We start from the raw sequence: 19857 nt of genomic DNA, 5'->3' as shown, positions 1-19857 counted from the left end.
GGATAGCAGCATCATGTGGGCATACTAAAAAAAAAAAAATTAAATACATAACTTGGACCTGTTACTGACAATAAGTGGGGGATTTCTTTTTGTGCCTGTGTGGGTTTATAGGTACAAATGTGCACGCAAATGTACGAGGGGAAAACAAAATCGGAGCATGAGTGTGTGACAGCCTACATTCCTGCATCATCCTTCATCTGTCAGCAAAGAGCACACATTTGATATTTCCACATCAGCTGACATCATCACATAAATAGAATCCAAGTCAATGCACACTGATTGCCATGGTGATGTTGTTATGGTGACCAATCAAAAGAAGAGGTGAGCTGATGGGTGCCTGTGTGTGTTCCCAAAAAAACAAAACAAACAAAAAAAAAAACAATAAAATAAAATGCGCAGTGGAGAAGGAGAAAGCTGAAAATGGGCAGAGTGGTGGGTTACTGCCTCGAGTTTATCACAAGGAAACTGTTAAGAGCGCTTTCATCGATCTCGCTAGAAGACTGGAGCTGTTTAGTCTCAGCTCGGCTTGTTGTGGAATTAAAACGTGCTATAATTCAGTTTCCTAGATTAGTGTGTTTGCACATTTGTCTGCCACTTTCTGTTTGGCTGTATCATCTCCCCATATACTCAAGTCAATTAACTCCTTTAAAAGCCTCTAATTTCATAACGGAGCCTGTTGTGCTTGGCTGTCTGTACTCAAGGCCCAGCTGGGGTCACAAGATTCCTTTCCAGCATTCTATTAAACAGGCTGACAGCCACAAACGAGGCTGAAAGCCTCAGCGTTGGTCCACTTAACATAATATTACATACCTCAGTTGCCATGACAGCCTCAGTGTTTGTCTGTGAGTGTGTGATGCCAAACACCTGCAGGTGTAAAGCCATTCTTCTTATTATTAATTATTTATTGATCTACTATTTGTGGGCTACCTTGAGCTGAGTCCAGAAACAGAGTAGAGTGCCATTAACACATTAACTCTGCTATCACAGGTGAGCTTTCTGCTTGCTTCCAAGTTTACAATTGTGCCTAAGGGATGACATCTGGGAGTAGGAAGCAGACAGTGTTTTAGGCAAGTTTTTTTCTGGCCCATTAGCATCATAAAGTCTCCTATCCTCAGTCATAACACCTGACTTTTGTCTGGTTCTGCTGCTCTGACCACAACTCCAGCGATCCATGTTCTTTGAGGTGGCCTGACAAAGTCTGGCACCAACATTTCGAAGGTAATTTCTCACCCTGGCACCACTCCTACACTCAAGGAGAGAAGACGCATGGCTAAAGCTAGAATATGAAACCAGGAGCTTCCAAATGTGTGACACTGAGACAAAGGAAAACTTTGAGTCGGACAGGCAACAACAGCTACCGCACACAGCCCCTGAAAGCCCTTGGCTCTCTCTCTCAGGGGAACACAAAACGCCTGGCAACGCGGTGAGTGACAAAAGAGCCGTGAAATTGAGTTTATGAGTAGATGTTTCCATGTCTGTATTTTTCTCCTCCACAGCTTTTGTTCCATGTGGCTCATGAATGGAGGCACAGTCCAGATGAAATGGCTCGGCCTGGAGATATGCCCTGAGTGTGAAGATACCAGATTTATTTGCAAAGAGGCACATCACATACTAATTTGTTCCACTGAATAAACTGTACTGAATGACTCCGAGTGAGGCTTGTTGCCTGGTTTGTGAGGCTTCTTCTTGCTTCACTTGTTAATCACCCATTTTTTTTGTGTGTATTATCAATTAAAATGTTAGCGAGCGACCACACAGAGGCTCACCGTGTGTGTGTGTGTGTGTGTGTAGTTTTAGAACAGCACTTGTTGAACTGACAGCCTTCCTGAGATAAATCTCCCTGGAGTTTTTGGACTGTGGGAAAACACATGTTGTTGTCCACTTTATTGGCACAGAGAGAAAACATGTTTGGGCTTAAGGACAAGAAAATCAGTCTGCCAAAAGATACAGTACATTAGAGCTCTCTAAATGTTTGCGGGTGCACGCAAGTCAGAAAGACAGGCAGGAGCGGACTTATGTTCCTTTTAAGGTTGAGTGATTATAGAATTTGCAAGCCTGCGTTAAAGTGTGCTTGCACGCATGTGTGGCAGCCTGTGATGTTTTTACCTACTGTATGTGTCCGTGTGCAGTTTCCTCTCTATGGAGTGAAAGGATGCATCTAAAAATACCACGGGCCCGGGAGGAAAACGGGTGAGGATGGGAAAGCATTTACCAAAGCAATAAGTGGAACACAGGGGCTCCTTTCCTTTCCCATGCAGCACAAGTCATGCACTTTTATTTTTGATATCTAAACTAGATGTTCATATGAAACCGAATCATTTCTGTTGTTCTAACGACTTAAAATTGTCTCATGGTTTGTGGATGCTGGCATTAGGTGGTGGTAGTGGTCGGGGGGGTGGGGTGGGGTGGGGTACACAATTACCGGGTGGTCCTGTGCGCTAATTAAGGTAATTTCCGGGTTTTCGCCGAATTAAAACCAGACTTCTGTGAGATGTAGATACAGGGGCCGGTTTCTACACGAATTGTGTAAAGATGAGGAGGAGGGGATGAGGAGGAGGGGTGAATAGTTAGGAGGAGGAGGAGGAGGAGGAGGAGGGGGGAATCCAGATGGGAAGGAACGGCATCGGCGCCGCAGGAAAGAAAGAGAGAGAGAGGGAGAGAGAGACTGGAGGAGAAGACACGAAGCCTCATCTCTGCTTGGAGATGAAAGACACTTTTATCAAACACTGAACAATCGGATCTCACTTGGTGCCGCAATGTATTTTGGTACGTAAACGAAGCTTGTTCTTTTAAATTCTTATTATAGTTTCTTTCTTTTCTTTCTTTTTTTTTTTTAATTGGTTGATGATAACGCGGCGGAGTCACTTGTTGCTATGTTGGATCGGATGTGAGCTTCGTGAAGTCAGTCACCGGCACAGCGGAATAGACAGAGCACAGCTTACATCACGGTATTTTTTTTTTTTTTTAAACTTTAAAGCCTGTTTCTGCTCCAAAATTCTAATGAAAATAGTAGGCTACATAAAAAGGAATGTAAACATAAAATAACAGTATGCTCGCAGAAAACAAATCCACTTTACTGTGTTGCTTAAACTGTTTGATACCTTACATTTTAAATTTGTGTCCTGATTATGCTGTTTTATTGTTTTTGATCATTACCAACAAGTTATTGATTACCAGTCAATAACAGTCTCTTACCAGTCTGCAGTGTGTCACGTCCACGTGTTTCTCAAAGGTATAATAAGTTCTTAAAAGCAATTTAACCCAAAAGCAAATGCCCAGCAGATCAATCACGCAGCGTTAGGTGCGCGCACTCACACGCGAGCCCCAAGACTTCAGTCAGTTAAAGGCAATCAGACTAATGGCAGAGCGGATGGGTGTGTTATGATTGTGATTGCCATGATTACACATGGTCCTAAATCAAATTGTAATCAAGCTAAGAGAACATGCAAAGTGTAGAAAATAAGGCTCTATAATCACTCAGCACAACAGACAAGACCCTTATCTGCCTTGGCTTCACAATACACATGCAGTGTGTGTTTCAGGTTGCATGTGCACTCATGTACGTGCTTGGCATGTTTGAGTTTATTTTTGATTAGAAACAAACAAAAAAAAATCGTGTTTTGTGAAGGGGTTGCTTGCTTGATTGTGTGTTTGTGTGTGTACAGAAAAAAAAATTAAATTATTTATTTGAGTAAATACTTTTAAAAGCAACAATGACAAAGAAAAATGAATCTGGAAAGCTTGTCAAGGAAATAATAGTCTGCATTTCTAGCCAGCATAATTACAGCATTTTTCCCCCCCTCAGGGGTAGAAGAATCCTGCAGAGCCTTTATTTCGTTAAAGTACAAAAGTATTAAAGGTACAGTTTTACACAAATTATGTAATGCTGGATTGTAATGTAATGCTGAAGCTGTGTTTAACTGTCTAATATTTGATCTAAGAATCATATGTTTTCTATACAAAATCTTAATCTGAACATAAGTAAACCAGCAATATGATAAAATGGAATAAAGCACATACAAGTAGGACTGGTACTTATACTGTATTGCCAAAAGTATTCACTCACCCATCCAAATCCTTGAATTCAGGTGTTTCAATCACTTTCCTACCCACAGGTGTATAAAACCAAACACCTAGGCATGCAGACGGCTTCTGCAAACATTTGTGAAAGAATTTGTTGCACTGAGGAGCTCAGTAAATTCCAGAGTGGTACCTTAATAGAATGCCACCGGTGCAACAAGTCTGGTTGTGAAATTTCTTCACTACTAAATATTTCAGTCAACTGTTAGTGGTATTGTAACAAAGTGGAAGTGATTGGGAACGACAGCAACTCAGCCACAAAGCCACAAAGGTCAGTTGATGCTATTTTCTGCTGAGTCGATCACTGCAGACCTCCGGACTTCATGTGGCCTTCAGATTAGCTAAACAACAGTGCGTAGAAAGCTTCGTGGAATGCTGCATCCAAGCCTGACATCACAAAACTCAATGCAAAGCATTGGATGCAGTGGTGTAAAGCATTCCACTACTGGACTCTAGAGCAGTGGAGACACGGAGCCACGAGTACAGTTTGGTGGAGGGGAGGAGTATGGTGTAGAGTTGTTTTTCACGAGTTGGGCTTAGTTCCCCTTAGTTCCAGTGAAAGGAACTCTTAATGGTTCAGCATCCTAAGACATTTCGATCCCAAGTTTGATCCTAACTTTGGGGATGGCCTCTTTCTGTTGACCAGTGCACAAAGCAAGGCCCATAAAGACAAGGATGAGCAAGTTTAGTGTGGAAGAACTTGACTGGCTTGCACAGAGTCCTGACCTCAAGCTGACAGAACACCTTTGGGCTGAATTAGAGCAGAGACTGTGAGTCAGGCCTTCTCATCCAGCATCAGTGTCTGACCTCACTAATGTGCTTCTGGAAGAATGGTCAAAAATTCCCATAAACACACTCCTAAACCCTGTGTAAAGACTTCCCAGAAGAGTTAAAATCTATAAATTATAGCCCTTTAGTGTCCAGAATAAAGTCTGATATGGGAAGGTGGAGTTTAGACCCCTTTACAAGTTTAACTTCAAGAGTAGAAATGATTAAAACAAATGTTTTACCAAGACTACTATATTTATTCACAACTCTCCCAGTTGAAGTGACAGATAAATCCGTGGTTGGGCCTATCCATGGACATATGGAATGAGATTATATCAAAATATGAGTTGACAGCGCAGAGTAGGATACTGAGATGGATTGCGCATGAATCAGATTTCAAACCTAATGTAACAGACAAAACATTTAGTAAATGGTGAAGGGGTACGAAGATATTCCAGGAGTTGGTTAAGAAGAATACTATATGAAGCTTTGAGGAAATAAAGAGCAAATATTGTCTCAAATATTGCCTCAGTAATAAGGACTTCTTCAGGTACTTGCAATTGAGGCACTTTACAGAGGAACTAATAAAAAAAGATTAATTTTGATGAGTTGGAATCGGGGATAATTAAGATGTTTATTTTAGCAAATGAATCAAATGTGGGGAAATCTGAAGGGGAGCAATACAACATACATAAAAGGGAAATGGGAAAAAGAGGCTAGTTAGAGGCTACCAGAGGAGAACTGGGAGGAGATATGCAGGCAATAGTGGAAAACATCTTGCTCCCTCTCATGGAGAGAGTTTGGCTGGAAGAATATTGTAAGATATTTCATTACACCAGTACAAAGAAAACACCAAGATACAATATGTTAGAGAAAATGTGGGAAAGATAGAGCCAGTCACTTCCATGTGTTTTGGGATTGCTCCTTATTACCGTTCCTTATTAGCAGGATTTTAAGAATTGTTTAGAGAAAGTTCTGAGGGTGAGATTCCCATTTACATTTGATATTCTATATTTGGGAAGAGGGACAGAAAGGTTACCAAGACCAACTGATAAATATATGTATAGGATCATGTTGGTGGCTAGCAAAAAAGCCATTACTAGGAAATGGCTGAAGGCAGAGGCCCCTAAAAGGGAAGATTGGGTTGATGTAATGCACAATATTTATATGATGGAAAGGTTGACTTTTTCCATCAGATTAGAATCAGGCAAATTTAAGAACTATTGGAAAAATTGGCTGGAATTTATGTCACCACTGAGATCAGATTTTGTTGAATAATATTTAGGGGGTGAGGGTACCCTCATGGTGCTACAGAATGTAAATAGTTCACCTAAAGGTATTTTTATGTACCTGTGCAGGATGAGGAATATAAAATAGTAAGGTTGTTTGTCCAACACCTGTACAGATCGTGTGTGTTGCATCTCTTGGTTATTTTCTATTGGACAGTTGAAAAAGTGTAAAGTCTGGATGTACTCTTGAATTGAAATTAAGATTTCAATAAAAACTGCAAATGAAAAAAAAGAAAGAAAGAAAGAAAGAAGAGAATGGGAAGTTCATATGTGTGAATGCAGACAAGTACATACTTTGGCAATATAGTGTAGTTAGTGCTTTTCTACTATATTTGAGCATTCAGAGTACTTTCTTACTACAAGCATCTTTCACCCATTCATGGAAGACTGTTTCCAAAAACACCCCCAACATTCTTTGCAGTGACTGAAAAAAATAGTCAGGATTCCAGTCAGGAATTTTATAAGGGGCTACAGCTTATGCCTGTTATGCGTGCATGTCCATGATAGTAAAAGTACTTGTTCATTTTTTGGGGTACAGTGTATTAAAATCAATCCTGCTATTTAACTTAATGAACACAACTGGGCCCAAATTGGCTCAACAATTTAACTGCATTGAAAACACTAAAAAGTGGCAAGTGATGAAAAGCTTGTTGCATAGTAAGGGTTACATGAAAATAAGACAGCACACAAATGTAAGAAAGCATCATAAACGTATCAAAACACTGCAACCAGAGAAGTTTTTGAGCACACGATGTGTTCATCTAGTTCGCTCGGGTCTATTAGCTTTTATCATCATCACCACCATCTAAAAGGAATCACCTCATCTCCATCGAGTCATTGCTCCATATGTTTATCTCTCTCCCTGTCTCCTCCCTGCTGTGATGTCTCTCAGGTAATGTGTGCCACAGCACTCTGCCGCCGCTGGCTCGTTCCACGCTGGGCAGGACCCAGCCCTCCCCAGACCCGAAAGCCCTCCTCCCCTTCCACCTGCTGCCTGGATTCACTGATGTGAGTACTGTCAGTCATCGTAGCTGTCATAGCAACAGCGCCCTCCCCACCTGTACTCTGATGCCTTTTTTTTTTTTTATTATTATTATCAAAAGCAAAATTGTTCATTCTACCACACCAATTTTTGCCTCAAGCGGAGGAGTTAATTTCATGGAATAGTCTGCCTGCATGAAGTAAAATTTCAGTGCACAGATGTATGAGGACGCTGCCTACACCTTTCCAAATATATCACCCCTGATGCAGAGAGCTGTGACATTTCCACACAACCTGGGGGGTGGAGCTGATTCCTTGGTATTCCTCCCGCAGAGCTTTTCTTAGAGCTGTCTGCCCCGGTGTTTGTGAAAGGTAAAGGTGGAGAGAACTAAGGCTGGCCAAGTTTAAGCCCAAAGGACTGTAGATATGTCGGGCTGAGGCCTGATGTATGGCTTACACAGAATTTGTATCGCATCTCTTTGTATAATCCAAGAAGTTTAATGTGTGAAAGCATTTTTCTGCCATAAATTAGTGTCTATTATGTATGCTCATAACTCCATTGCCAAGTCTCCCCAAAATTTCTTCTCTGAAGCAGAATTGACATTTGTGCTTTTGTTCCTCCCTCCTCTTTACTCTTCTTTCCCATGGCGTGCTGTCAGATGTTTAGAAGAGAGATACATCAGAGTTTAGAAAGAGTACTGAGTGTATTTGTCTGCATTCTGTAGCAGTTATTTTGCATGTGAGCATGTGTGAGGGGCCGTGTGTAACGTCCTTCTCTTGGTCAAAAAGCCCATCTGCCACCCAAGGAGACGCTGCTCTAGGTCTCAGCCCTCTTGCCTTCCATTTCACCTCACTTTCATCCACCCCTTTTGCTTCCTGTGTTGCTTGTGCATCAACGCCCTCTTCACTTCATCTCTCTCTTCATATGTATTTTCCACTTTGTCCCCTGCTGTCATCTTTCCTCTCCCTCATCCTCTTGTGCACTTTTTTTCTTGCTTTCAGAGCTTTCAGATCCTCTACTCTTCACTGACCTTTCTTTGTGCACCTCTGTTCGCTTCTAAATGTACTGCAAATAATAAGAAGCCTAATATTACAATATTTGTTGCTTTTGGTGGGTGACCTTGATATAGCACTGACAGAAAAATGTCTTTAAATATCTCATATCACACTTTCCCTGCTGTCCTTTCTCCATCTGTCTCTCTCGCCTTCCTTTGATTTTATTCCATGTTCAACTCGTCTCCCAGTCTCCCACATACTGCAACAGCTGTAAAAAGTGACTGAGCTCTACAGTGTTCACTGCTGTTAATGTGTAATGCTATTAACTCCTCTTTTTTGGACCGCAAAGTTGGACAAGGCATATCAGCTGAATGCTTGAAATACAGTGTAGCTCCACACTGAAAGCCCCGTCTGCCACCTCTATAAACTTGAAATCTGCAATTATCTGCTGATTATCTCAGTTTATTGCTTATCATTGTGTCTGTAAAGTTTCATAAAATAGTGACACTGTCAAAAAAACCCAAATATAGTAATCTTACTGTCATAAATGACAAGGAAAGCAATAAATGCCTTTACTGAAGAAACTGGAATTGGATATATGGTTAAAAAATTGATAGATGGATGGACTTTGAGCTTCCCATTGCCTTTTTAGCAATTACATTCATCTTGCCTTCTATCAGTAATGGCTAGTTAACTGTTTTAACTTTTTGCTCATAACTAGCAGCCTACTATTTTAACCACTTTGCTAATATTTTTATCAACTACTCCGTTTAACAGATATTAACTATGCTTGCTTGTTTCTTCTTGCTTGATTTGTTAGTAATTTTAACTCTTTAGCTATTCTTTTAGCTTATATTTTATGACTTAAAATTCATTCTGTTAGCTAATTATTTGAATATTTAACCTTCCACTTTGTTTAGCTAACCATTTATTATGTCATTACATGATTTTTATCCATGCTATTAGCTCAACTAAAGACATTAAAATAAACCAGAACATAGCAGTTTAGTAACAGCTAGTAGCATGAACATACACATGCTGTGAGCTAACAGTTTTGAGAGTTATTCTTAACTTTAGCTGGCTCTTCAAACATTTTACTACTGTTTTGTCATTTATTATGTAAACATGTTTCCCCCATTTGAAAAAAAATAAAAATAAATAGATAAATTGCCAGCCAATGTTGATTTTTGAGTTATTATCTCAAAATTTCAAATGACTATGTATCTTGAAATTTCAAGTTATTTCTGAGTAAGTCAAAATTTTGTGCTGAAATTTTGACTTGCAAAGCAAAATTCCATAGTTTATACATTCTCTTTGGATGTCTCTTTCTCATGCTTATCCTTTGAGTATTCCTTCTCAAATCTGTTCAGGCGCACTCCTTATAAATTCTTTAGATAAATTAGAATTTCTGTTTCGTCACATTAGTTGAACTAATCCTACCATGTTCCCCCAGCCTCTGCAGAATTACCTCTGGTTGTGAATCGCTGCATTGTTTCAGCTTTACTGTCTTTACTGAATAAATTTCACCTCTGATTCCTTGGTTGCTTTTGAGTGTTTGGAAAGAGCAGAGCAAAAATGAAATATTGTCTCGACCATGTTTTGTCAGAGAATCTTCTCGCTCCTCTGAATTGAACCTGTGGGTGTGAAGTAAGTGGGCACGCAGCTGAACTCTGACGGCCTGTGTTTTCTTCTTAAATGTGTGTCTTTATGTGTGGGTTCTTCGTGTACGTGTGTGTGTGTGTGTGTGTTTGTGTATGAGCATGCATTCTCTTGTGTGCTTTGGTCTCCATAAAACTGCACAGGAGTTTGTTTGGTGCCCACATGTGCGTTGTCATGGTTACAGGGTTGCAGGCATGTGTGTGGATGCTTGTTGTGATTCAGGGACTCCCGCTTTTAAAACTTGGACTTCAGCAGCTAGTTTGGCTTGCATCCTTTTTTTTTTTTTTGGAAACAAAAAAGTGATATTGTTTCCAAGAATAAAATCATTTAAATGACAAAGAGCCCAAAAGCGGCAGCTCATTCATCATAACTCACTCCTTTTCGGTGTTTGACGTCAGACATTCACACATAGCTGTCATGCTGGTACACAGTGCAAATCCAGGAGCATTCATCATTATAAAATTTTTGACTGTGATCCAGGTAAAGGTCTGCTTTACTTCTCTTGGCCATATGTTTCAGCCATAACTGAATCCCTGGAGCAGAGCATGTCTGACATGCTGACGCCCTGTGTGTGAGGAGGTTTCTGGAGAAAACATGCTGGATTATAATTGATGCTGTGTGGTGGATGTGATGCGTTCATTTAGTGTATAATCCACTGAATGTACTGCTTTCATTTCTCTTCATAAGCCCACAGTGGCAGACTTGTTTCTGCATGTGATATATATATATATGTGTGCGTGTGTGCAAAAAAGAAGAGGCAATGAGTAAGAAGGGCAAACTGACTTTGCTGCAGGTGCTACAGTAGTCCACCGTAGTACCGAGTGGGAGTGGAGGGTAAGAGGGTGAATCCATGGGGAGCCAGGAAGGTGACTTTGATCAGATGGAGACGAAGGGAGAGGGTTCAGAGGTAAGCAGATGGAGGGGTGACATGAGGAATGTGTGATGGAAGGTCAGGCAGTGATACAGGAGCCCTGGGGCTGAGGCACGAGAGGGAGCGGGCTGTTACTGATGTTCAGTCTCATTCACAAAAGCGTAAAAAAAGTCTCATAAATATTCTCACATTATGATGTTTGCCACATGTTACCTGACACATTTAGCCTTTCACTCTGTTTTCAAAATTTTTTAGGGTTTCGTGATTTGCGTTTCACACACTGATGCACGACATGCTTGTTTTTATGTAAGGTTGTTGGAGTTTTCTATACACAAACAGCTGCAGGGAAGCAGAGAGAGATAAGAGACCCGTGACTGCAGATACATTCCAGTGTAGCAGCCCAGTGTGATGATCAAAGAAAATGAGTGAGAACACACACACACACTCACACACACACACACACACACACACACACACACACACACACACACACACACACACACACACACACACACACACACACTGTGGCTTTTTGACTTTTGAAGAACGTGGAATTCAGGTTTGGCACTAAAAAAAACAAGCTACATCTCCACTGCAGTGCTGTACGTACTCGGGGATCACAGGACTAGCTGGTTGACCCATAAGAAAGCATACATTTTTACTTCACCGCTAACCAAATTTCCATAAAGCTGCCCCCCACCCTACCCCCACCCCATCCTTTCACTGCTTATATGGCCTCCTACATTTCATCTCAGGTAATAGTCTTGTTTTGCTCCACAAAGGCCAGTTGGGTTTTCTTACACCGAGTAGTTGTGCTCATTACAATTTCCAGTAATGTCCAGCGGTGCACAGTGTTGTGTGGTCAGATAATGGCATTGTGCACACGCATATATGTAAAGGCACGGTTATGTTTACTGCTTCTTTCTTACACTCATAAATAAAACTAGTGTGGGGGGTGAAAAGCCTGAAACTTCAGTAGTTGATCTGCAGTACGAGGCAACACAAACACAATTACAGCTCATTTAAAGCTATTTAACTTAGTTTTCTTAATATGGTAATGGTTTCTCGCTGTTTGGTTGGAAAGACCAGCAGCACGTTTGGTGTCATGAAGTCTTCCTGGAACAGAGCTCAGTGAGTAAAACGCTCACACCTGCAGGTTTTAAAGGTGGCTATAAAAAGTTTGTATTTTCTCTGTTATGATAGCAAAGGCTGTGGTCAACATGGCTTCAAGGTGGTCCAAGTGGACTCCAACAGTGACATCCAGGAAGAAGGATCTGAACTTTACATCTGTAAACATATCAGATGTTTAAACTGAGGAAATATATCATGTTAGGAAAAATATGAGGCCCATGTTTACTGCTGTGTAGCATCTTCTCTTCTTTTAACAGCAGTCTGTAAATGTCTAGAAACTGAGGAACTGAGGAGAGGAATGTTGTCCCATTCTTGTCTGATATAAGAGTCTAGCTACTCAGTCCTGGGTCTTCTTTTCATATTTTCTGTTTCATGATGCTCTAAATGTTTTCAGTTGGTGAAAGGTCTGGACTGCAGGGAGGTCGGGTTCTTCTACTAAGAAGCTGTGATGTTATAATAGCTGCAGTGTGCAGTTTATACCATCGTCTTGGTCAACTATGCAAGGTCTTTCCTGAAAAAGACATCATCTGGACGGGAGCATATGTTGCTCTAAAACCTACACGCACCTTTCAACACTGATAGTACCTTTTCAGATGTGCATGCTAACAATTCCATAGGCACTAATGCACCTCCATACCATCAGACTTGTGCACTGATAATAACCCAGATGGTTCCTCTTCTCTTTAGTCCAGAGCACACAGCATCCATGTATTCAGAAAAGAATTTAGATTTAGATTTGTCTGACCACAGAAAAGTTTTCCCCTTTGCCTCAGTCCATTTTCAGTGAGCTTTGGTCCAGAGAAGATGGCAATGTTTTTGTATCATGTTCACATACGGCTTCTTCTTTGTGTGATAGAGCTTTAAGAGAATGAGTTAGTGAAGACTGAGTCCTTGTGACCATAAGGGTAAAAAGCTTTACCAAACAATGCTTGCAATCGTGATAGAAAATATTTTGCCAACATCGTGAGCATTTGGAACATATGGAAAATACTGGTGGGCAGAGGAGAAGTGGGTTATGCTGCAGAGCGTTGTGAGCAGTTTTATGTAAACATTTTGAATCCTGTTTTTTTTTTGCCATAAAAATAGTTCAGTATTAGAACAAATTGATCTGTAATAAATCCAAGCTGAAATGACTAAACAGACAGGACTTTTCAAAAATATACATTTGGAGTATTTTGTAAGGCAGATGACATGTTTTTGGCAAAGTGTCCCTTTAAATGTATTGGTATTAGTCTTGTGCAGGCGGAGGCAGCAGAGAGCATGTTGTTTGTGCACATTGTGTGCTGTTATGTTGATTCCACTGATTGATGTGTGAACATCAATATTGTTGTGCTTATGGGCATTAACTCCTTCTTGTAACCCACTCCTTTCAGTAGGTCCTGAAAGGATAATATTATCTTCTGACAGCATGTCATTTAAAGAATAGAGATCACTTTCATTACCTAATTCAGTCTAGTCTGTTATAATCAAAACCAATTCTGACATTTCCCTCCTCCTTTGTTGCAGATGGATCACATCCATAAAGCTTTGATTGGCCCAGGCTTTGGTCTAACCTCGCCCTTGAAGAGAAAGCCCAGTTCCTGTGGAGTCTGTCGTCTGAGATTCAACTCTGAGGTGGGTGGTGCTGTGTGGGAAACGCATGCTTTTTTTCTTTCAAGGTGCACTTGTTTTTCACACACACACCCTTACATGACAGTTGAACTGCTGACAAGACCTGCCCTTGCGCATGGCTGTATTACTGGTAAGATGTAAAGCTGTCTTACTTGATTACTGGGTCAAATATGAACTCATCTGATAATTGACCTTTGTACAAGATTATTTTTTTTTAATTATATGTATCATAGCATGAGTCAAAGCACAGCCAGGACTGCAAAGTATTGCATATTGCACGAAAGTCACTGTAAAAATGTAGAAAAAAGTGCATGTTAAAAAAAAAAAGAACTTACATTTTGTGTAGTGCTTACTTACTACTTGATTACTTATCACATTAGCAACTGTAAGCAAGCCAGAGAATGATAGATTTGTGCTGTTTTTATATTTTGATTCAAATTCAAGTTATGTATTGTTATGTAAAGTAAAGATAAACCATTTCCTGCATGAAGTTAATTCTTTTTTTTTTTTCCTGTTGGACATCAAGGCGCAGGCTTCCTCCCATTATAGCGGCACGAAGCATGCGAAAAAGCTGAAATCTCTGGATGCCCCGGATTCAAAGATCAGGACCTGTGAACCGGTCTCCAAGGAAACCGCAGTCCTGTTGTCATCGTGCTCGCAGCCCTCCGGCTCTGACACAACATCAGGAGGTGAGTGGATTCTGCAGGCATGCAATGCTTCCCCTGCATGTGCATGCACGTGTGTGCGCAGACATCGAGTGCAATGACATCGTTAGATATACGAAGGTACGGCTCAGACCTTTCTTTTCCTAGTCACGACCCTAACTCTTTGATGTGATAAACCTCCTGCTGCTTTGGGTTGCACGGTGAAGCGATTGAGCATTATCCACTGCTTCTTCTCCGTGTCTACATTTTCTGACCTCATTTAGTGGTCTCCTGAGATCAAAAGCACATCGAAAATGCTTTGAATATGATCTATGGGTAGCTTTCCACTATGTGTGTGAGTGTGTGTTTGTTCAAGGGCCTCAGGCACATGCGTGTCTGCAGGCACGTAAGTGCTGCGGTGTGTCAAAGCATTGACTGCTTTCCAGCGTGTGTTTATATTTGTACCAGTGCCGATGTGCTACTTTTGCACATGCGTGGGTGTTAAGGATTGAAAATAATACATTTAGCCACAGCTAAAGGACAAAGAGGTTGAAGAAATATTCTTGACAACACCGACAGGAGAGTTTGTTTTTAAGAGAGTGAGAGGGTGAATGATCATTTCAAGAGTTTCGGGGAAGTGGAGGAGACAGCAGGAGAGCTCTCTGAAGGTTACTTTAGTGAGAGAGTGGGGAATCAGTGGTAACAAACAGACACCCACTCGGCGAGGCAGAGCTAATCATTGTTATTAACAGAGAGTGAATCCTTAAATCTACATGTGCTCCTCCAGGGGAAAGTCAGCCTCACAAAAGATAACAGAGTCAAATCATCTATATACAAAAGTGTCAGTTTAAGTGCTGCGAGGCAGAAACCCAGGGGAAATCATTGATTATTAGTGTGATTAGAGAGGTTGATGGAGCTCATAATCATGTGTAGCCTGGTGAGTTTTAATGTTTCTCTTATCATAAGGAATTTGGAAATTTCATAGAAGTGGAAAAATGTTCACGTTTGTCTTCGTTAGTGCTCATTGTTGCCAACAGGACTATCCCTAATGCATTTTTTGGGGGGCTCTGAAGCTTCAGCAGTAATCAACAGAGAAAATTCAAAGCTTCCCGTCTGAATTTAATACTCCAATACTGTCTGAAAAAGTCACAGCATGCATAAGTTTAAAAGCTTTAAAATGCTGCTACTTTGTGCCACTCGGTGAGAGAGAGGGTGAGCCGTGGAGAGCAAGACCTTGGAGAGTAAGATTTTTCACTAGGCATAAAAGTTGATAAATGCATATTAAAGCTCTCTAAATCTAGATATTATGTTACCAAGTTGGCCACAGTGTCACGAAATTAAACTTGATGATCAGCATGTGATGAGAGGGATGAGATGAATTCACGTTGAGACTGCATTTATTTCTGCAGTTTGAAAAAAAATGTATACATGCACATCCAGTTATCACAATTAAGAACTGAATATCTACCCAAACAACCCAAATAGTCAATTATTAAAGTATAATTCTATTTACCAACTTTTTTATTTTGGCCATCGTTTTTAGATCCTTCATCCCCGAACCCTACCTCAGAAATGGCACCATTGAGCAGAGGCTCCACTGAAACTGTGAAAGCACCTTCTGATGCGTCCTTGTCACCCATTCCAAGGACAGCAGAGAAAGAGGCACAAAAAGATGGAGAGGTAGAAGCTCCAGAAGAGGAGACTGAAGAAGCGAAAGCTATACGTCTTCTGTACTGCTCCCTCTGCAAGGTGGCTGTCAACTCCGCTTCCCAGCTCCAGGCCCACAACAGTGGTGAGAGGCAGTCACTGCCATGGTCAGACTTAGCCCACACGAACTGTGTTTCTATACTTTGTTGATTTGACTTTATATCTGTTCAGGCACTAAGCACAAGACAATGCTCGAGGCAAGGAGTGGCGATGGAGCCATCAAATCCTTCCCCAGGATGGGGGTCAAAGCCAAGATGGCTGCACCGTCCGAGTCATCGACGGGACTCCAGAACAAAACGTTCCACTGTGAGATCTGCGACGTGCATGTCAACTCTGAGACTCAGCTCAAACAGGTTAGCTGTGAAAAATGATAAGTTAAAAAATTAAATCAGGCAAGAGATGAGATGATTACAAGGATAATTTTTTTTTTTTTTTTTTTACTTCTGGGACTTCAATACTTCAATACTATATCAGTTTGGGATATAATGTGATATGGCATCCAAACCAGCAAATCTTAGATATTAATGTGATTTAGTCAGACATAATGTAACATGTTAAAACTTAAAAATGGTTTATTGATTTAAAAAAAAAAAAAAAACTCACTACAAAAATATTTACATATTCGTGTACTGCCGCATCTACTATTAGCTAAAAAACAGGGAAACTGCATGTTTAATAAAAATGACTGGCATGATATCAATGAAAAATATACATTCACCAGCCAATTAATTAGGTACACCTCACTCACTTTATTAGGTACCAGGTTAGACCCCCCCTTTCAGAGCTGCCTTCATTCTTCATGGCACAGATTCAAAAAGGTGCTGGAAATATTCCTCAGGGATTTTGGTCCATGTTGACATGATTGCATCACACAGTTGCTGCAGATTTGTCAAATGGACATCCATGATGCCAATTTCCTGTTCCACCACATCCCTTTGTGCTCTGTTGGATTGTGATCTGGTGACTGTGGAGACCATTTGAGTACAGTGAACTCACTGTCATGTTCAAAAAACCAGTTTGAGATGATTTGAGGTTTGTGACATTGGGCTTTATCCTGCTGGGCAGCCATCAGATGATGGGTACACTGTGGTCATAAACTGATGAACATTGTGAACAGCAATACACAGGTTGGTTTTGGCATTTAAATGATGCTCAGTTGGTTCTAAGGGGCAAACATTCAAAGTTGACTTAAATCAACTTTCTTCCATATTCTGATGCTCAGTTTGAATTTCAGCAAGTCATCTTGACCATGTCTACATACCTAATTCATTGAGTTGCTGCCATGCAATTAGTTGATTATATATTTAGCTTAACGCACAGTAGAATGGGTGTACCTAACAAAGTGGCTGGTGAGTCTATTTTATTAGTCATTACAGGTTTGAAGGGATGTAATGTCCAGGAAAATGCCATTGCTATGGTTTGAGAAAGAAAATAAAATAATGTATTAATGTTTAATCTAAGAAATTATCAGTCATGCCATGCATTGACCATATCTTTTGTCTTTTTTGGTCAAAAGTCAAAAGTGTCTGCCCACTTAAAACATTTTTAGTAACACACACTGATTGCCAGTAGTTGTTGTGTTGTTACTGCCCATACAGAGTGAACAGTAGAAGGTGACATAAGAAAACTCCCTCTTGCACTAACTTACTGGTTCGTTCCTTCTGTTCATGTAAAGCTATTAAAAGGTCAGCTGTCACACAGATTTGCTATTCAAACAGTTCAGGAAGTCCAACGCACCCACGATCCATCATCACTTATATCCATCATGCATTAAAGACTGGAAACTCAGGCCCATGCAAATTTTGTTCAAAATCACGGTCTGAACAGCTCACACCTGTCGCTGCAGGTGAGTTAAAATCACAGATCCCTCAAGATAATGAGCACAAAGCTACTAAGCCCTTGCTATTTCGGTGAGCATTTGAATATGATGTTAGCATCTCTGTTCGTGATGTGACTGCATAGTGTTGGTCTTCATCTCTGACTGTTTAAAAGTTAACTTTGGCCAGGTGCTCATGAATATTTAGCAGCTCACTGCTGATTGTGTGCTGCGTTGGCCACAGCCATCTGTTTGCGCTTGTCAGTCAAATTTTAAAAGATTTCCTAACCCGCCCCTCATAAATATTTGGATACTCAGAGTCAGAGCCAACAAAATATAAACAGTCTGCCTGAATTGTCAAAAATAGGAGCTTTGATTTCTGCTTGCCTTTAATTTCCTTTTCATATTATTCAAATTACCAAGCGTCACCTTCTTTCTTTGTCGGTGCCATCTTTCTGCTGCAGACCGTGTCTGACTGGGTTTCTTTTCCTGTGTGCTTATCTGTGTGTCTCTTTCCTCCACTCCAGCACATCAGCAGCAGGAGACACAAGGACAGAGCGGCAGGTAAACCAGCCAAGCCTAAATTCAGCCCCTACACTCCCACCCAGCGCCACCAGAGTTTCCAGGCAGTGAGTAGTCTGCTATTGCTCGACTTACTTTCAGCCCCTCATCATTGCATTTGTGTACACAAGCTGATCCTCATCGGCTTCTTCCAGGAAGCTCCACTCCCTTCTGCCAGTGAAACAAATTGTTAGTGATATGGGTTCAAGAATAATACATTTTCTGTATTTTACCCCTTTGACATAATGGGTATGACAAAAGGGCAGGATTTCATTGGATTATTGAATTATTGATAAGAATGTCTGGTAATAAATGGGACTGCTTGTTTTTTCCTGTACTTTCCTTGTGTCCTACTGTAAACTGCTTAATTTCACAAGGAAAAAAACAAATCTTGATAACAGTTTGTTTGCCTGTGTTTCATCCTCAGATAAGGCTGACTTTACGAAAGAACCAAGATCTGACCAAACCCCTGGCGTCTTGTGTCTTACAGCGTCAGCTCTCCGTTGCTGCTGCCGCTGCTGCCGCCATGGTGTCATTGCCCCCATTCCCTCTCCCGCCTGCATCAAATTCGAACCCCGCCCTGTTTCACAGTCAGCCCCTCCCCCAGGCCCTGCTTCACCCGGCACCTGGACCCATCTGTTCAACACACACGTCGGTTCTGTTTTCCCCCTACTGACCTGGCCCACGTCTCAATCGCTTCTGAACTACAGCTAAATGCAGACATGAGGCCTGAACAAGATGTGATATAAGCCAGTGCTCTCTGTACTCCGCATACCAACAGATATCATGGGTATCACAGGCTAGACAATTTGCTGCGGCTAAAACTACAAGAGAGGGTCAATTTGAGGTAGTAAATGGGAGAAAACAGGCTATTTTGAAATGTGAGAGAGTGTGTGTGAATGCTACCAGGTGCATGCACAGATGTAATCATCACAGAAGTGCAAGTTTTTGCAGCTTTTTGTTCCATTTTATACCATTTAAGAAAGTCCTTTTTAAAATTGACTTTGCTGCACACACACATACACACACACACACACACACACACACACACACACATATATATATATATATATATATATATATATATATATATATATATATATATATATATACATAAATGCAGAATGGTGAACTTCCATGATGACTATAACTGTGTGTCTGTATGTGCAGATGAATGCACTCAGCATGTTTGACTATTATTTTCCAATAATAAAAATTGCTGGGAACACTCACATTGATTGCACAATGTTCTTATTTTTCTTTCTTTCTGAGGGTAAATGCATTCTCACGAGGTTATTGCTGAAAATGCTCCAAAAATGTGCAATTTATCAAATAAATAAGTGCAATAATGTATCAATTCATTTGGTGTTCATGTCTTTGTCAGATGGAAATGTGTGCATCAAAAAGATAAGGGCATACATAGAAATAAAACATTTGCCTTTGTCATTTCAACTCTTTGTGTACGTGTTCAACTTAACACTGTCAGAATTGTCGACGCAGTCAGGCATCACCTCCTCCCCAAATCATAAATTTCAGTATCTATGACTTAAGCCCAGTTAATCTCCTTTGATACTTAGCAGTGCACAGAAAAATTTTCCTTGGTCTTTTTTCAAGTATCCCCCCCCCCCCCCAAAAAAAACAAAAAGAAACGGACACATGCATGGCAGGGAGTCTCCAAAGGCTCCATCACATATCCTTCGGCTTCATTCTCTGAGATAAATCAGGGCAGGAATGTTCTGTCAG

At 40.8% G+C, this 19857-nt stretch overlaps 1 protein-coding gene across 1 annotated transcript; it reads left to right on the top strand.

Moving 5' to 3' along the window:
- Positions 1-2657: 2657 nt before the first annotated feature.
- LOC115788468 (zinc finger protein 385D-like) lies at positions 2658-19158 on the top strand. Its single transcript, XM_030741503.1, has 8 exons — positions 2658-2766; positions 7030-7145; positions 13282-13389; positions 13913-14075; positions 15574-15822; positions 15909-16090; positions 18081-18182; positions 18542-19158. Exons 1-8 carry the CDS (start codon positions 2757-2759, stop codon positions 18788-18790), a joined length of 1179 nt encoding a protein of 392 aa, XP_030597363.1. The 5' UTR covers positions 2658-2756; the 3' UTR covers positions 18791-19158.
- The last annotated feature ends 699 nt before the right edge of the window (positions 19159-19857 follow it).

Source organism: Archocentrus centrarchus, chromosome 11 (genome assembly GCF_007364275.1).
Source record: "Archocentrus centrarchus isolate MPI-CPG fArcCen1 chromosome 11, fArcCen1, whole genome shotgun sequence".
Taxonomy (NCBI): Eukaryota; Metazoa; Chordata; class Actinopteri; order Cichliformes; family Cichlidae; genus Archocentrus; species Archocentrus centrarchus.
This window is presented reverse-complemented; position numbering and strand designations above follow the sequence as displayed.

Excerpts from the sequence above, each read along its gene's own strand:
- LOC115788468 (XM_030741503.1), top strand. Across the intron at positions 13,390-13,912 it reads GTCTGAGATTCAACTCTGAG|GCGCAGGCTTCCTCCCATTA; the intron begins GTGGGTGGTGCT and ends TTGGACATCAAG. Across the intron at positions 14,076-15,573 it reads CTCTGACACAACATCAGGAG|ATCCTTCATCCCCGAACCCT; the intron begins GTGAGTGGATTC and ends CATCGTTTTTAG.